At 48.1% G+C, this 17,637-nt stretch overlaps 1 protein-coding gene across 7 annotated transcripts in view; it reads right to left on the bottom strand.

Moving 5' to 3' along the window:
* Positions 1–645: 645 nt before the first annotated feature.
* TFDP2 (transcription factor Dp-2) overlaps positions 646–17,637 on the bottom strand; it is a gene marked incomplete at both ends in the record, with an annotated part of 104,389 nt that continues 87,397 nt past the window's right edge. For 3 of the 7 annotated variants that reach the window (XM_080695550.1, XM_080695546.1, XM_080695549.1), the window contains 6 exons: positions 646–829; positions 1,294–1,378; positions 7,663–7,862; positions 12,108–12,259; positions 12,950–13,018; positions 16,170–16,316. In XM_080695550.1, the coding sequence (XP_080551676.1) occupies positions 646–829; positions 1,294–1,378; positions 7,663–7,862; positions 12,108–12,259; positions 12,950–13,018; positions 16,170–16,316 (837 nt within the window). The remainder of the gene's footprint in view (positions 830–1,293; positions 1,379–7,662; positions 7,863–12,107; positions 12,260–12,949; positions 13,019–16,169; positions 16,317–17,637) is intronic. The other 4 variants (XM_080695545.1, XM_080695547.1, XM_080695548.1 and 1 more) reach the window with 2 other exon arrangements.

Below are 17,637 nucleotides of genomic sequence, written 5' to 3'. Positions count from 1 at the left end.
CTAGCCCTAGGAGATCCTACGTGCCGACGCGCTGGCTGACAATGGTCATCTCGGTTTCTCTATAAATTACTCTAAATAGTTAGGTACTTAGGAGTCGGCGCTCCTCCTTTCTAGAAGCTAAGGCAGCAGATGCAGAACGCACCTCGGCTAGACTTCCAGCTAGCCCAGCAGTTACTCTGGCCCGCGGCCACCAGGCCCGAGGCCTCTGCCCGCCGCCCAGCCCCGCTGGGGACTCTGGCGCTCATTTCTGCCTGGGAGAAGCCGGGTCGCACTGGGGACTGTTCGTGAAGCAATCTCAAGCCTAAAGTGATCACGAGGGTGTGGGGGACACAGACGTCCCCCTCCTGGAGGAGAAATGAGCTTCGATCACGCTGCCAAGGCTTCGGGGATCCCCCCTCCATCTCCTCAGAAAACAGGCTTTGTCTGCGATGTATCTACTGCTCTGCGGGGCCAGATTCTGTTCACGCTACGTTAACCCACTTCAATCGCCTCGGCCTTCGTGTCATTTGCTTATTGTGTTTCTCTCGTTCTCACGGAACACACTGTGCAACAGAGCAAAGACTGGAGCGATCGTTTCAGAAACAAGAGCTCACACTAAAAACACACGGAGCGTCAGGGATTTAAGAGGCGGGTTTTCTCCGGTCTTTATTCTGGGGAGGAGGAGTCCTCCTCGTCCTCTTCCTCGTCCTCGTCGTTGAAGGAGCAGGGCGTCTCGCCTCGGGACTCGGAGCAGTGCGACGCGGCGCTACTCGACTGGTGACTGTTTGGGGCAAGGAGCTGCCCGGTTGCTAAGGCCACTTCGGCGTCCAAGCCTAACCCTTGGCTTACGCTAGCGGACAGTTAAAAACACACGGGGTCATGAATGCGGCAGGAACAGGGTTTTTTTTTTTACATATAGAAATAAAAACACAGGAGGGAGGTGTCCAAAATCTGCTCAGGACCTGCGTGGGCAGCGACCTGACCCTGGACCGCCCGTTTGGACAGCCAGAGACAGGGGCGCTGGTGCACGCCTGTAATCCCAGTACTTGGGAGGCTGAGACAGGAGGATCGCAGGTTCGAGAACAACCTTAGCAATGCAGCAAGGCTCTCAGAAACCTAACGAAGACCCTGTGTGTAAATAAGAAAATATAAGAGGGGTGGGGGCATAGCTCAGAGGTAGAATGCCCCTGGGTTCAATCCCTGGCACTGTACAAAAAAAGCAAAACAAAACAACGCCCCATCCCCCCCCCAAAAAAAAAAAAACCCAGCCAGGGCTCTGCGCTTGCCCTTCTGGCTCTGAGAAGAGGCACGTACCTTGATTGGGGTAGGGGGGCACCGGCAGTCAGGTCTAAATTTGAAACCGATTGGGTAGAGTTCAAAAGTAGTCCCATGGAGATATCTAAAAGAACAAGAAACCAAAAGAGAAAATGTAAGCCTTGCAGACTCCTCGCCGCTGTCATGACCGCCCGAGGTGAGCTAAGTAGAGAGAAGCCTATTCTTAATCTGCCTGGGAGAAACCCAGGCGGCTTTGTCTTCTGGGAAGAAAAAAAAAATTCTAGAATGAAAGAGCAGGAAAAAAAATACGCAGAAGGTTGATAACAGGAGAAAGGATTCCAAGGGAAGCAGGCAGAGATCCCGTTGTGGCGTATTCGGGCGGGAATAACTGTCTATAACCAATTATTAGTCCAATATTAATTACCAATTATAGAAAGGAATTTTAGTCCAAAGCCTCTATACCTTGTAGGACTATATCTCTGACTTTGAAATTCCTATTTAAGTCAAACATAAACAACTTTTAGCAGACAGATAGAAAAATGGCCAAAAACTCTCTAAGGACACATGTGGACAGAACATGCCTCAAATTCCCAAGTGGGCCTGTACCCTGTAATCCCGCATTTGTACTGGTACCCACAGCACCCAGGCTCTGACTAGATTTTATTCTTTTTTATTTTTTTATTTTTTTTTTTGTGGGTCTGGGGATGGAACCCAGGGGCATTTGACCTCCAAGCTACAGCCCCTGCCCAATGTTTTATTCTTTATTTTAAAACAGGGTCTCACTGAGTTGCAGAGGGCCTCACTAAGTAGTAGCTGAGGCTGCCCGAGAACCGTGATCCTTGGGTCTCAGCCTCCAGAATGCTGGGATTACAAGCGTGCGCCACCTCGCCCGGCATATATATATATATGTATATAATTTTTTTTTTTTTTTTGTGGTACTGGGGTTCCTGGAAGCCCTTCTACCTCCGGGCTACACTCCCAGACCAATTTTTTAATTTTTGGAAACAGGGTCTCTTAAGCCAGCGCGGCTGGCTTCCAACCTGTGCGATCCTCCTGTCTCCGCCTCCCAAGCAGGGATTACAAGCGTGCACCACTACGCCCGGCCAAATATATATCACAAACTTGCTTTTTTTTTTTTTTTTTTTTTTTTTTTTGGGTACCGGGGTTCCTGGAAGCCTTTCTACCTCCGGGCTACACTCCCAAGACCTATTTTCTTTTTTTATATTTTTTATTTGGAAACAGGGTCTCTTAAACCAGCACGGCTGGCTTCAAACCTGTGCGATCCTCCTGTCTCTGCCTCCCAAACACGGGGATTACAAGCGTGCGCCACCACGCCAGGCAGAAAAACAGTGTGTCACTAAGTTAGAGAAGGGGATGAATTCATTCGAACCCCCCCCCCACATGCCACTCCTGAGTGGCATGGGGCTTTAACTGTCTCCTGTATTTCTTTCTTTTTAATAAACTCCTTTAAATCCTCAAAACAAACAAACAAAAAACTAAGTTGCAGAGGGCCTCAAGAGATTGCTGAGCCTGGCTGCAAACCTCAATCCTCCTCTCAGCCTCCCAAGTACAAGGATTACGGGCATGAGCCACCATGCCAGGCTTGGTTGCTTTTTGTTGTTGTTGTTGTTTTTTTTTTTTTTTTTTTTTTTTTCCTTCCTTCCTTCCTTCCTTCCTTCCTTCCTTCCTTCCTTCCTTCCTTCCTTCCTGTGGTACTGGGATTCCTGGAAACCCTTCTACCTCTAGGCTACACTCCCAGACCTATTTTTTTATATTTTTATTTGGAAACAGGGTCTCTTAAGCCAGCGAGGCTGGATTCAAACCTGCGAGATGCGGTCCTCCTTTCTCTGCCTCCCAAGCGCGGGGATTACAAGTGTGCGCCACCACGTCCGGCTTATTTTTTTGAATGTGCGGTGTATGTGGCACTGGAGACTGAACCCAGGGGTACTGTACCTCTGAAATACACCCCCAAACTTTTTTATTTTTTTATATTGAAACAGGGTCTTGATAAGTTGCTAAGAGCCTTGCTAAATTGTTGAGGCTGGCCTTGAACCTGCAATCCTCCTGTTTCAGCCTTCCAAGTCCTGAGATTATAGACGTACACCACCATGCCCAGCCGCAAACTTTTATTTAATAAGATTATTTCAGAGCTGGGCGTGGTAACACATGCTTGTTATCACAGCATTTGGGAGGCTGAGACAGGAGGACTGCTGTTTGTAAACAGCCTCATCTACTTAGTGAGGCCCTTTGCAACTCAGTAAGACCCTATTTGAAAATAAAGAGTAAAAAAAAAAAAAAAAAAAAAAAAGGGCTGGGGGTGTAGCTTGGAGGTAGAATGCCCCTGGGTTCCACCTCTGGTACTGCAAAATAAATAAATAAATAAATAAATAAATAAATAAATAAATAGTATTTCTGTAATTACCATCTCTACCCAAAAAAAAAACTTTGAGTGCTGTGATTAGAAATTCTGATACTCTACCACTGTCTAAACAAGTGAGAGGCCGTTCCCATGTAGAGCAGGAGTAAGGTACATGACATTAACCATAGACTGTCCTTGTGAACCTTATTCTTCACAGACTAAGGCAGCTGTGGAAAAAAAAAAGTTCAGTTCCAAGAACAGCAGACTTTAAATACATTAAATAAAAGCCGGGCGTGGTGGCGCACGCTTGTAATCCCCGCGCTTGGGAGGCGGAAACAGGAAGATGGCGCTGGTTCGGAGCCAGCCTCTCTGGTTTAAGAGACCCTGTTTCCAATTAAAAATATAAAATAGGTCTGGGAGTGTAGCCCGGAGGTAGAAGGGCTTCCAGGAACCCCAGTACCACCAAAAAAAAAAAAAAAAAAAAAACCCATTAAATAAGAACAAGTCCGCACAAGAAGACGAAATTAAGGCCGGAACCCTGGGCTGAATATTAATCAGTGTATAGAACCGTGGAAATTTCCTGTCCGAACACAGCCACTGACTTGTTTGCGAGCCTAACTGATTACATCTTCTTGTTCACGCGGCTTTGAAAAGCCTTCGTTGCAGGTTGTCGGGGTCTGCACCACGGTTCTCACACTCTAACCCGAGAGCCTCTGCGGCCCTCCCAGGCGCAAGACCCCAGGCCGGAGCCGGCGGCCCCTCAGCCTGCCCGGCCCAGCAAGAAGCACCCCGAGGCCTCTGGATTCATGAAGCGAGCCCTTTCTTCAGAGCCTGAGCGGCTGGGGCTGGAGAGGCCGCAGGGTGGAGGCCGGGCAGGCTGGCTGAGGGGCTCGGGGGACAAGGGTCACTCGCACGCAGAAGGTGGGTGGCACCTACTTCTCAAGGGAGCCAAACAGAAACCTCATGCCAGTCGACAAATTCTTCTGACAATGGGCCAAGAGTAAAATGAAAACCACCTTTTGGTTTCTGTCTGATGTAATACACATTAGAATTAATATTAAAATGCTGCTAAGATTGGGTGTGGTGGCACACACCTGGAATCCCAGTACTTGGGAGGCTGAGACAGGAGGTCCACAGGTTTGAGACAGCCTCAGCAACTAGTGAGGCCTTGTTTAAAAAAAAAAGAAAAGAAAAAGAAAAGCCAGGCGTGGTGGCGCACGCTGGTAATCCCAGCGCTTGGGAGGCTGAGATAGAAGGATCACGCAGGTTCGAAGTCAGCCTCAGCTAATTAAGTGAGGCTCTCAGCAACTTAGTGAGACCCTGTTTCCAAATAAAATATTAAAAAAATAGGTCTGGGAGTATATCCGGAGGTAGAAAGCCACTGGGTTCCATCCCAGTACCACCAAAAAAAAAAAAAAAAAAAAAAAAAAGAAGAAGAAGAAGAAGAAGAAGAAGAAGAAGAGGAGGAGGAGGAGGAGGAAGAAGAAGAAGGAGTGTGTAGGGAGAGGCGGTGCACACCTGTAATCTCAGCTCCTTAGGCGTGGAGGATCACAAACTCAAGGGCAGCCTAAGCAACTAGAGATCCTGACTCAAAGTAAAGGCCGAGCCGGGCGCGGTGGCGCACGCGTGCAATCCCAGCATTCGGGAGGCTGAGATGGGAGGATCTCAGTTCATGGACAGCCTCAGCTACTTAGTGAGGCCCTTTGCAACTCAGTGAGACCCTGTTTCAAAAATAAATAAATAAAATAGGGCTGGGTTGTTGGAGGCAGAATGCCCCTGGGTTTCATTCCCAGTACCACAAAATAAATAAACAGATAGATAGGCTGGGGTATAGCCATGTGCAGTGGTGCACATCTGTAACCCCAGTACTTGGGAGGCTGATATGGGAGGATTTCAGGCTGGAGTGTAGCTCAGAGGTAGAATGTCTCTGGGGTCAATCCCCAGTACCACAGGAATTAGAAGAAAAAAAATAAAGGCTCGGGTGTAGCTCAGCGAAGGCCCTGGGTTCAATCCCTACAGTTCTGTAAAATACAGCAAAAAAAAAAAAAAAAAAAGAGTGGTGTCAAATTTGGGGTAAAGGCGAAGGCAAAATCATTGAATATTCAAATTATACTTGCAGAATGTATAATATTGGTAGGGATTAGGACAATCACGAACATATTGACTCACTAGGAAAGTGCAAGCAAGAATCAGTGAGTTTCCAGTTATATCCACCAGGACGGCCACCGTTACAGACAGACAGACAGACAGACAGACAGACAGGGCTGAGGTGCGCCGGGGGGGGGGGGTGAGCGCTGAGCAAGCACAGGGCTCTGGCTCAACGCTGGGAACTTCTACCTTCGAGCTACATCCCCAGCTCTGTTTTATTTTTTTATTTTGAAACAAGGTCTCACTAAGTTGCTGAGACTGGCCTCGAACCAGTAACCCTCTTGTGTCAGCCTCCCATGTACTGGGATTACAGGCATGCACCATCCTGCCCATTTTAAATATTAAAAAAATTAAAAGATGAACAAAAACAAGTGTGGAGAAACCGGAACTCTCATCCCTTGCTGGTAGGATGCTTAGAAAACAGTGTGGAGTCAGACGTGGTGGCGCACGCTCGTAATCCCAGTACTTGGGAGGCTGAGACAGGAGGGTCACAGGTTCACGGCCAGCCTCAGCTACTTAGTGAGATCCCCCGCAACTTGGTGAGGCCCTGTTTCTTTTTTTGGTACTGGGGATGAAACCCAGGGGTTTCTACCTCTGGGCTACATTCCCAGACCTATTTTCTATTTTATTTGGAAACAGGGTCTCACTAAGTTGCTGAGAGCCTCACTAAGTAGCTGAGGCTGGCTTCGAACCCGTGTGATCCTCCTGTCTCAGCCTCCCAAGTACTGGGATTATAAGCGTGCGCCACCACGCCTGGCTTGAGACCCTGTTTTGAAATAAAGAGTACAAAATAGGGCTGGGGGTGTAGCTAGGAGGTAGAATGCCCCTGGGTTCCATCCCCAGTACTGCAAAGAAAACAGTTTAGTACTTCCTCAAAATGTTACACATCCAGCTGCTGCACTCCTAGGAATACAGCCAACAGAGCTGAAAACGTATATTCTGCCAACAGAGCTGAAAACGTATATTCTCTTTTTCTTCATTAGTAAAGATTGGGCCCAGGGCCATTCTACCACTGAGCTATAAACCCAGCCCTTTTTATTCTTTGAAACAGGATCTCACTCTGTTCTGAGGGTGTTGATAAATTGCTGACGTTGGCCTCGAGCCTGCGATCCTACTTCGACCTCCCAAGTGCTGGGTGACAGGTGTGTGCCATCATGCCTGGCTTACGAGGATTTTTTGTTTGTTTGGTGGTACCAGGAATGAAACTCAGAGGCATTCTACCTCCAAGCTACACCCCCAGCTCTATTTTTTATTCTTGATTTTGAAACAGGGTCTCACTGACTTGCAAAGGGCCTAAGTAGTAGCTGAGGCTGTCCGCGAACCGTGATCCTCCAGTCTCAGCCTCCCAAATGCTGGGATAAGAAGCGTGCGCCACCTTGCCCGGCTTTGAGAGGATTTTGAAAAGACTTCTTCATTAAGCTTTGACTAAATTTACTCTGATGAGGTGCTGGGCTAAGTCCTAGAAACTACAGATAAAAGACATCTCTGAAGAGTCAAACCGAGCGGCCAGTGAGCCAGTTTAGATCTATATAATGTGTATGGAATACAAGTTCACAATGTTATAAAGACAGACTATTTAATGTTTATGAAAAGTCCTAAATTAAAGTTAGAGCCCTAAATTAAAGTTAGTTGCAGCTTTTTATGAGAGGTTTTATTTATTTATTTAATTATTATTTTTGCGGGTCTGGGGATGAAACCCAGGGGCATTTGATCTCCAAGCTACACCCCCAGCCCTATTTTTTAATTTATTTTGAAACAGAGTCTCACTAAGTTGCCGAGGGCCTCACTAAGTAGCTGAGGCTGTCCGTGAACCGCAATCCTCTGGCCTCAGCTTCCTGAATGCTGGGATTCCAAGCCCGGCTCTTATGAGAGGTTTTAACAGGGTAGGCTCTGACATTTACTAGGGGCAACATAGCCGCCGCCAGTTGGCGTACCTGTGACATAGCCTTCTAAAGCCTTGGGCACCAGGGACTTAGCCAGTTTCAGGTCCTCCAGAGAGCACTTGCCCGACTCCAGACCGAAGGACATCCCCATCCGCTTCAGCACCTCTATGTCGTCGTGGATCTCGAAGGTGTTGTCGAAATTAAAAAGATACTCAAACCTGCATCGGGGAAGAGAGGAAGGGTGGGGTTTGTGGTTGGTCGCACCGGGGAGGTCGGAATCATTTTGGACTCTACTGATTTGTTGTTTTGGTACTGGAGATGAAACCCAGGGGCATTCTGAGCTACAACCCCAGCCCTTTTTATTTATTTTTTCTTTCTTTTTTTTTGTGATACCGGGGATGGAACCCAAAGGCATTCTACCTCTGAGCTACATACAACCCAGCCCTTTTATTATTACTTTTCTGTGGTACTGGGGATTGAACCCAGGGGCATTCTACCTCCGAGCTGTACCACCAGCCTATTTTTTATTCTTTATTTTGAAACAAGATCTAAGTTGCAGAGGCCCTAAGTAGTTGAGGCTAGCGGTAAACTTGCGATCTCCCTGTCTCAGCCTTCCAAGTACTCAGATTACAAGCTTGCATCCCTGCGCCCAGCCCTAAGAGTTTTAATTTGGAAACAGGGTCTCACCAGATTGCTGAGTGTGTCACTACTTGCTGAGGCTGTCCTTGAACCTATGATCCTCCTGTCTCAGCCTCCCAAGTACTGGGATTACAGGTGTGCGCCACCGTGCCCAGCCTCCTTTTTATTTTTACCTTTAAATTTTGAAATGGCCTTGCTAAGTTGCTGAGGTTGAACTTGAACCTGCGATCCTCCTGTGTCAGCCTTGCAAGTACTGGGAGCACAAGTGAGCGCCGCCAGAATGAGGGCCTAAATTCAGCTAGCCTACAGACAGCGGTCCCCATCTGGAGCACTGAGCGCTTCTGCCGTGCTTGGGGATGGCATCCATGGGAAAGCAGTGCCCACTGAGAACCCGAGACAGGCAACAGAAGTCCCTAAGTTTTAGTCCTACGGCTGCTGCAAACAGGAGGCAGACATTTTGTTTTAAGTCCAATAACTTTGCAGTTGGGTACAGGTTGCTGTAAGTGTACCTCGTTTGATATGATATGCCCCTGCTATAGTTTTGGCTTATTAGTTTTGAGGCAAAAAAAAAAAAAAGTTCTGAATGCTTAATTCATCTTCAGAAGCATTAGTGACAGCCTAGTTTGGTTAAGCATAAATGGAAGCCGGGCATGGTGGCGCACACCTGTAATCTCAGTACATGGGAGGCTGACACAGGAGGGTCACAAGTTAGAGGACAGCCTCAGCTAACAGTGAGAGTCTCATCAAACCCAGATACTGGAAGGAAGGAAGTAAAGAAGGAAGGAAGGAAAGAAGGAAGGAAGGAAAGAAGGAAGGACCCTCCCAGGCCCTGTCTTGGGCACTTCTGCCGGCCAGCTGAGCTCTGCAGGATCAGTGCTCAGGGGAAGGTTTGGGACACTGGTGGGTTTCAGTCATCATGCAATTCTATTAAAATCATATAAAGGTGAAGCTTTTTATCCTGCGTCTTAGATGGGAGCAAAAATTACCATTTGTAGCAAGATGCCGTGTCTCAGTAATCCAAAGTCTATGAACTTCAGAAAGTGCCTTAAGTTGTTAGAAAAAAAAAACACAAAAAACCCAAACCCTGAAATGGGTGCCTGCCAAAGGCATGATTTCAGGCATCTGGTAAAAGCAGATGGCTTTGTGAGCTTAATCCTGCTGGTGGGAAAGCCTCCAGGCTAATTAAGGGGAAGATTGCCACACCAGAGTAACCCGCGTAAGGTTTGGACGACCCTGGGTAACAAGTGTGTACAGGCTGCTCGGCCAGGGTGGCCCGAGCTGAGCCCTGACCACCCAACGCTTGGAAGCCTGGAGGCTCAGCCGGGGTGGAGAGCACCGCAGCCTCCCACAATGCCCCGGGCGCCGCCGCCATCTCCCGACACCCTCGCTATGCTGACAAGACTAACCTGGGGGAGTAACTACCATGTCAAGTTCATTTGTTTTTTTTCCCCTGAAAAGATGGTAATCGTGTCCCAGACTTCCCGGTTTTCTGAGAGTATGTTAAGGGTCCTCTAAGACACAGGTTACTGTAACAGAATCTGCCAGTGTGGGAACAATCTCTCAGACATGGCGCACTCACTGACTGCTGGGCTGGGTCCTAGGAATTTACCCAGAGCTTTTGTAAACCGACAAAGTACACACTGTAATTCTTACTTTTGGGGAGAAAGGAACAACATTTCATTTAAGTAGCTTCAAAGACTGGAAAGAGATCTAGCTAACATCACAGCCTGCGGTCCTGACTTCTCCCTGCATCTACAGTCTTTGTCTGCCCTTTTTTGGTGGTACTGAGGATGGAACCCAGAGGTCTTTTACCTCTGGGCTACCCCCAGACCTATTTAACTTTTTATTTTGAAACAGGGTCTCATTGAGTTGCAAAGGGCCTTACTAGGTAGCTGAGGCTGCCCATGAACTGAGATCCTTTGTCTCAGCCTCCCAGATGCTGGGATTACAAGCGTGCGCTACCATGCCTGGCCTCTTTTTATTTTTACGAGACAGGATCTTGCTAACTTGCCAAGGCTGGTCTCCAACTCGTGATCCCTCTGCCTCAGCCTTCCAAGTCCTAGGATTAAAAGCATGCACCAGCCAGGTGTGGTGGTGCACATGTGTAATCTCAGCATGTGGGAGGTGGAGATGGGGGACCTTGGTTTCCTGACAGAGGTCTCTGCTACTTAGCAAGGCCCTTCGCAACTTAGTGAGACCCTGTTTCAAAAATAAAAAGACTAGCCGGGCGTGGTGGCGCACGCTTGTAATCCCCGTGCTTAGGAGGCTGAGACAGGAGGATTGCACAGGTTTGAAGCCAGCCTCAGCTACTTAGTGAGGCGCTCAGCAACTTAGTGAGACTTTGTTTACAAATAAACTATAAAATAGGTCTGGGAGTATATCCCGGAGGTAGGAAGCCTCTGTGTTCCACCCCCAGTACAACCAAAAATAAAAGAAGGAAGGAAGGAAGGAAGGAAGGAAGGAAAGAAAGAAAGAAAGAAAGAAAGGGAAAGAAAGAAAAAACGGAGCCGGGCGTGGTGGCGCACGCTTGTAATCCCAGCATTCAGAGGCTGATACCGGAGGATCGCAGTTCGTGGACGGCCTCAGCTACTTAGTGAGGCCCTCTGAAACTCAGTAAGACCCTGTTTCAAAATAAAGAACAAAAAATAGGGCAGGGGATGTAGCTCGGAGGTTGAATGCCCCTGGGTTCTACCCCCAGACCTGCAAAAAAATAAAAAATAAATAAAATAAATAAATAAAATAAAAAGACTGAAAAAATAGGGCTGGGGTTGTTACTCAGAGGTAGAATGCCCCTGAGTTCCATCCAGGTACTGAAAAAAAAAGCATCATCATGCCTGGCTCTGCAGATAACATGAAGCCTTCAAGAGCAAAGTAAATCACAAAGGAATTCTCTACGTCCAAAAGTGCTACTTCTAGAGGAAGTAGTGAGACTTTATCAACCTAGTGAGATCCTGTTGCAAAATAAATAAAATCAGGCTGGGGGTGTAGCTCAGAGGTAGAATGCCCCTGGGTTCAATCTACAGTAACACACACACACACACACACACACACACACACACACACACACACAACTTCTCACTTGCTATGACAAACTAGCATTGGTTTTAACTAAAATGTAGAAGGAGAGAGAGAGAGAGAGTGGAAGGGAGGGAGGGAGGGAGGGAGGGAAGAAGGAAGGGCATTAAAATGTCCAGCATGCTGGTCAGGGTGGCGCATGCCTCTAATCCCAGTACTTGGGAGCAGAGACAGGAAGACCGCAGGTTCAAAGCCAGCCTCAGCAACAGCGAGGCTCTCAGCAACGTCGTGAAACCCTGATTACAAATAAAAAATAATATAGGGCTGAATATATAGCCAGGAAGTAGAAGGTCCCTGGGTTCCATTTCCAGTATCATAAAAACAAAACAACCCCCCATAAAATAGGGCTACAGATATAGCTCAGAGATAGAATGCCCCTGGGTTCAGTACCCAGTATCAAAAATCAAAAAACGAACAGAAACACACAGAAATATGATATAATAAAGAAACGACCGCTTCCATGGCACTTGTCGATCTAACATATTTCCACAAGAAACTGTGATCGTCCACGACCCCACCCTGCCCTAGACCCTCAGCGAAGGTCTGGCACCTCGTGCCACTGCCACTGCCACGGCCCGGGCAGCACAGGCCTGGCACGGTGGGTGGCGGAGCTCGCTAGCTGGAGCCGGCGCCCTGTTTGAGGGGTTCCATCCGCCCCAGGCAGCCAGCGGCCTTGGAAGGTGGCAGAGAACTGAGAGCCCGGGCTTGGTTCACCGATGAGGGAGGGGGGCACAGAAGGCGAGGCTCACTTATCGCTGGAGATGCTGCAGTCTATGACGGTTTTCCTGCTTGTGTTGATGATTATGAACGGCAGCTGGATGGTGGAGTGCAGGGCCGGAGGGCCCTGGTTTTGCTGTTCATTCTGCCGATTTCTCTGTACCAGGTTTTTGAAAGCAATTTGCTGGAATGTTCAGAAAAAAGAAGGTGCTCATTCAATGTGGATGATTTGACATTTCAATGAGCCGGGTGTGGTGGCGGACACTTGCACTCCCTGTACTTGGGAGGCCGAGGCAGGAGGGGAGGGTCTTAGGTTCAAGGCCAGCCTCAGAAAATTAGTGAGACCCTAATTCAAAAAATAAAATAAAACAGCCGGGCGTGGGGGCGAACTGTGATCCTCCAGGTCTCAGCCTCCCGAATGCTGGGATTACAAGCGAATGCTGGGATTACAAGCGTGCGCCACCACGCCCGGTTTAAAACCACACAGACCAGAGGACCACGGTTTGCGGACAGCCTCAGCTACTTAGTGAGGCCCTCTGTAATTCAGTGAGATCCTGTTTCAAAATAAAGAATAACAAATAGGGCCGGGGGATGTAGCTCAGAGGTCAAATGTCCCTGGGTTCCATCCCCAGAACCGCCAAAATAAATAAATAAATTAATTAATTAATTAATTAATTAATTTTAGCTTTCAGGGCTGGGCACGGTGGTGCTCGCCTGTGCTGCCTGGATTTGGGAGGCTGACACAGGCTGTTTGGAGCTTTCATCCAGCCTCAGCCTCCCACGTTCCTGGGATTAAAGGCGTGTGCTACTGCGTGAGGCCACACTGGCTCTAAGAACACAGATAAGCAGGCCATGGCGTCCCCAGCACCTTTACCTGGAGGAGAAGTTCTTGCAGCTGGGCGCGCTTCTGCTTTATCCGTTCTATCCGCCTCTGCTTCTCTATCTTAAAACAAAAATTAGAAAACAATGAATGTGTGTAGAATATAAAGTACCACTAATGTTTCAGGTTCCTAGTCTGATATATCAAGAATTTTTCTTAGAGACACGCAACCCATTTTAATTGTTGAATAAAGCAAGCAGAAGAGCAGATCGGTGGCTGAAGTCACCAAAAACCGAAGCCATCACTGGTGTGGTGGCGCATACCCGCAAACCCAGTACGCTCAGGATGCTGAGTCAGGAGGATCCCAGGTATGAGGCCAGGCCCTGCAACTTAGCAGACCCTGTTTCAAAATAAAAAAAAATATGGGCCAGGCGTGGTGGCGCACGCTTGTAATCCCCGCGTTTGGGAGGCAGAGACAGGAGGATCGCGCAGGTTCGAAGCCAGCCGTGCGTGCTGGCTTAGGAGACCCTGTTTCCAAATAAAAATGTAAAAATAGGTCTGGGAGTGTAGCCTGGAGGTAGAAGGGCTTCCAGGAACCCCAGTACCAAAAAAAAAAAAAAAAAAAAAAAAAAGCCGGGCGTGGTGGCGCACGCTTCTAATACTAGCTAGCATTGGGGAGGCTGAGACAGGAGGATTGCAGTTTGAGGCCAGCCTCAGCTACTTAGTGAGGCCCTTTGCAATCAGTGAGACCCTGTTTCAAAATAAAGAATAAAAATAGGGCTGGGAGTGGAGCTCAGAGGTAGAATGCCCCTGGGTTCCCTAAAACCAAAAATAATTAAAAAAAAAAAAAAAGCCGGGCATGGTGGCACATGCTTGTAATCCCTGCATTTGGGAGATTGAGACAGGAGGATCGCGGTTCGCAGACAGCCTCAGCTACAACATAATGAGGCCCTCTGAAACTCAGTGTGACCCTGTTTCAAAATAAAGAATAAAAAAATAGGGCTGAGCATGTAGCTTGGAGGTACAATGCCCCTGGGTTCCATTCCCAGTACTGCAAAAAAAAATAATAATAAATAAATAAATAAAATAAAATAAAATAGGCCTGGGGATGTGTTCAGAGACACACCGAGGGGTCAGGCCAGTGCCGGGTGTGTCAGGACCAGTGAGGCCGGGATCAGAGCCTGCCATGAGGCAAAGCTGGTGCTGGGGTCTCCGAGGCCAGGATTGGAGCCTGACGAGGGGTAAGGCTGGTGCCGGGGCCAGCAAGGCCAGGATCGGAGTCTGCTGTGAGGCAAGGCCACTACTGAGGCCTCCAAGGCCGGGATCGGAGCCTGCCGAGGGGTTAGGCCGGTGCCAGGGGCAGCGATGCCGGGGCCAGCGACACCGGGATTGGAGCCTGCTGTGAGGCAAGGCTGCTACTGGGGCCTCCGAGGCCAGTATCAGAGCCTGCCGAGGGGTTAGGCCGGTGCCGGGGCCAGCGAGGCCGGGATTGGAGCCTGCTGTGAGGCAAGGCCAGTGCTGGGGCCTCTGAGGTCTGCATCAGAGCCTGCCGAGGAATAAGGCTGGTGCTGGGGCCAGTGAGGCCGGGATCAGGCCTGCTGTGAAGCAAGGCCGGTGCTGGGGCCTCCGAGGCCAGGATAGGAGCCTGCCGAGGGTTTAGGCCGGTGCCAGGGTCAGCGAGGCTGGGATTGGAGCCTGCCTGAGGAAAGGCTGGTGCTGGGGCCTCTGAGGCTGGGATCGGAGCCAGCTGAGGGGTTAGGCCAGTGCGGGGACCAGTGAGGCCAGAATTGGGGCCTCCTATGAGTCAAGGCCGGTGCTGGAGCCAGCGAGGTCGGGATCAGAGTCCTCCGGGTGGCCAGGCCACTACTGGGGCCATCAAGAGTGGATCAGAACTTGCAATGCGGCATGCACAGAGAAATATCACAGAAAATAAAAGCCAGATGCTTACCCTAACTAGTAAAAAACTAGGAGGAAAAGGGTAACAGGAGAAGGTCAAGTTATAGAAAGGGCCCTACAGCAAAGCAATTAAGGTGACCAATCAGAGGGGATGGGATGGGGGAGGATGGAACCTCTTTAAAACTCAGGAGGTACATAAACAAATGTGTCAAAGTTAATCACCAAAAAAGCATGGGATTGAGGGAGGGGGAGGGAATGGAATGGGGGCTGGATGAGGGCTAACTGGATGATGTGTGCTTGTATATCCTCTCAAGTCTTATATTCCAATGTGATGTATGATTACAATGCACCAATAAAAATTAAAAAAAGAAAGAAAATATAAAATAAAATAAAATAGGGCTGGAGATGTGTTCAGAGACAGAATGCCGCTGGGCTCAATACCCAGTACCCCCCCCACAAGCACACACACACAGTCATCGTTTTATGACTATGGCCGCACATCATACAACCATTTCAGGGAACTAAGGGCTGTGTCTATGAAGGTGTTCTGTTTATATCATTCATGGTGGTCTGCCTCTTTGATGGTGGTCTGTGTCTATGACGGTGGTCTGCGTCTATGACAGTGGTCTGTGTATATGATGGTGGTTTATGACAGTGGTCTGTGTCTATGACGGTGGTCTGTGTCTATGACAGTGGTCTGCGTCTATGACGGTGGTCTGTGTATATGACGGTGGTCTATGTCTATGACGGTGGTCTGCGTCTATGACAGTGGTCTGCGTCTATAATGGTGGTCTGTGTATATGACGGTGGTTGGTGTGTATGACAGTGGTCTGCATCTATGATGGTGGTCCTGTGTATATGATGGTGGTCTGCGTCTATGACAGTGGTCTGTGTATATGATGGTGGTTTATGACAGTGGTCTGTGTCTATGACGGTGGTCTGTGTCTATGACAGTGGTCTGCGTCTGATGGTGGTCTGTGTATATGACGGTGGTCTATGTCTATGATGGTGGTCTGCGTCTATGATGGTGGTCGGTGTCTATGACGGTGGTCTGTGTATATGATGGTGGTTTATGACAATGGTCTGTGTTTATGATGGTGGTCTGCGTCTATGACAGTGGTCTGTGTCTATGATGGTGGTCTGCAATCTCTAATGGCCTGAGCCGGCCTGCTGTCCAGTGTCCGAGGTCCAGCGCACCGCTCGTGGGCCTTGCTGAAGCCGGTGTGAATGGACCACCGCACTGGCAGGCGTGTGGACGCAGAGCACCAGCGCCAGGCACAGGAGCGGCTGTCGCAGTGCCGAGTGCGCTGCACTCGCGCGCTTTTGGGCCACTGGTGGGAAATCTGCACACTGCTCCCCTGCCAGGTGAACCCCTCACCTCCAGGCTCTGACACTCCTGAGCAGAATTGGTAGGCAGGCCGATCCATTTGATTTCTTTTTTTTCCTTTGAAATTATGTTCATTGCCATTAGCACATTTAGAGCATCATAAACTCTTCGTCTGATGTTCTTCTGGTCATAAGCCTGCTGAAAAATATCTCTATTGAGTGATACATTTTAAGAGCTAAGATACACTCAAATGACAAATTTTATATACACACACACACACACATATATATATATATATTTTTTTTTTAGTAGTACCAGGGATGGAACCCAGAGGCATTCTACCTCTGAGCTATGCCCCCTGCCCTATTTTTTATTCTTTATTTTGAAACAGGGTCTCACTAAGTTGCACAGGGCCTCACTGAGTAGCTGAGGCTGTCTACGAACCGCGATCCTCCGGTCTCAGCCTCCAGAATGCTGGGATTACGAGCATGAGCCACCATGCCCAGCTCCGGCTTTGCAAATAATATTAATATGCTAAATTAATAATAATGCCAGGTGTGGGCGCCTGTTGTCCCAGTACTTGAGAGGCTGAGAGAAAAATTATACTTTTGAGACTAGCCTTAGCAGCCTACCCAGACCCTGTTTCCAAATAAAAAATAAAACAATAGGGCTGGGGGTATAGCTCAGAGGTAGAAGGCCTTTGGGTTCAATCCCCCCAGAAAATGTATTTTGGGTCACACACACACACACACACACACACACACACACACACACCTATACAGTGCTGAAATAATTCTACTTCCAATCAAAATATCCTTCAAAATTAAATATGAAAAAAATTAAGTTACCCCCAGATCTACATTTTAAAAATCTTCAAAGAGCTGGAAGCAGTGGTGCATGCTTATAATTCCAGTACTTAGGAGGCTGAGATAGGAGGATTTTAGTTTAAAGCCAGCCTTGGCTACTTAGTGAGGCTCTCAGCAACTTAGTGAGACTGTTTAAAAAAGAAAAAAGCCCAGATTTTATACTTGCATACCACTGTACATCCACTACCAATCAATAAGAAAAAGTAACTGTACACTTATAACATGTGTACTTTTCTCCATAATCTAATCTCAGTTAAAAAAGAAAATACGGATTACTTCTACATGCAAATAAAGACTAATCTCTCAGATATAATAAAAAAATAAAATTAAGAATTAGGCACACATGCTTGTAATGAGACAAGAGGATCACAGACTCCAGGCCAGAGCCAGCAATTTAGTGAGGCCCTCAGTATTTAGCAAGACTCTGTTTCCAAGTAAAAAATAAAGCAGGGCTGAAGGTGTAGCTCAGAGGTAGAATGTCCCTGAGTTCTGTCCTCACTACCAAAACACAAAAACAAATCGGCACACAGAGCATGATCATTTTGTGTTTAAAAAAGGAAATAAAATTGTGTGTGTGTGTGTGTGTGTGTGTGTGTGTGTGTGTGTGACTAAGGATTGAAACCAGGGGTGCTTTACCACTGAGCTACGCCCCA

Source organism: Muscardinus avellanarius (genome assembly GCF_963383645.1).
Source record: "Muscardinus avellanarius genome assembly, chromosome: 5".
NCBI classification, from domain to species: Eukaryota; Metazoa; Chordata; class Mammalia; order Rodentia; family Gliridae; genus Muscardinus; species Muscardinus avellanarius.
Note: the sequence above shows the minus strand (reverse complement) of the source record. Positions and strands in the feature narration are given on the sequence as shown.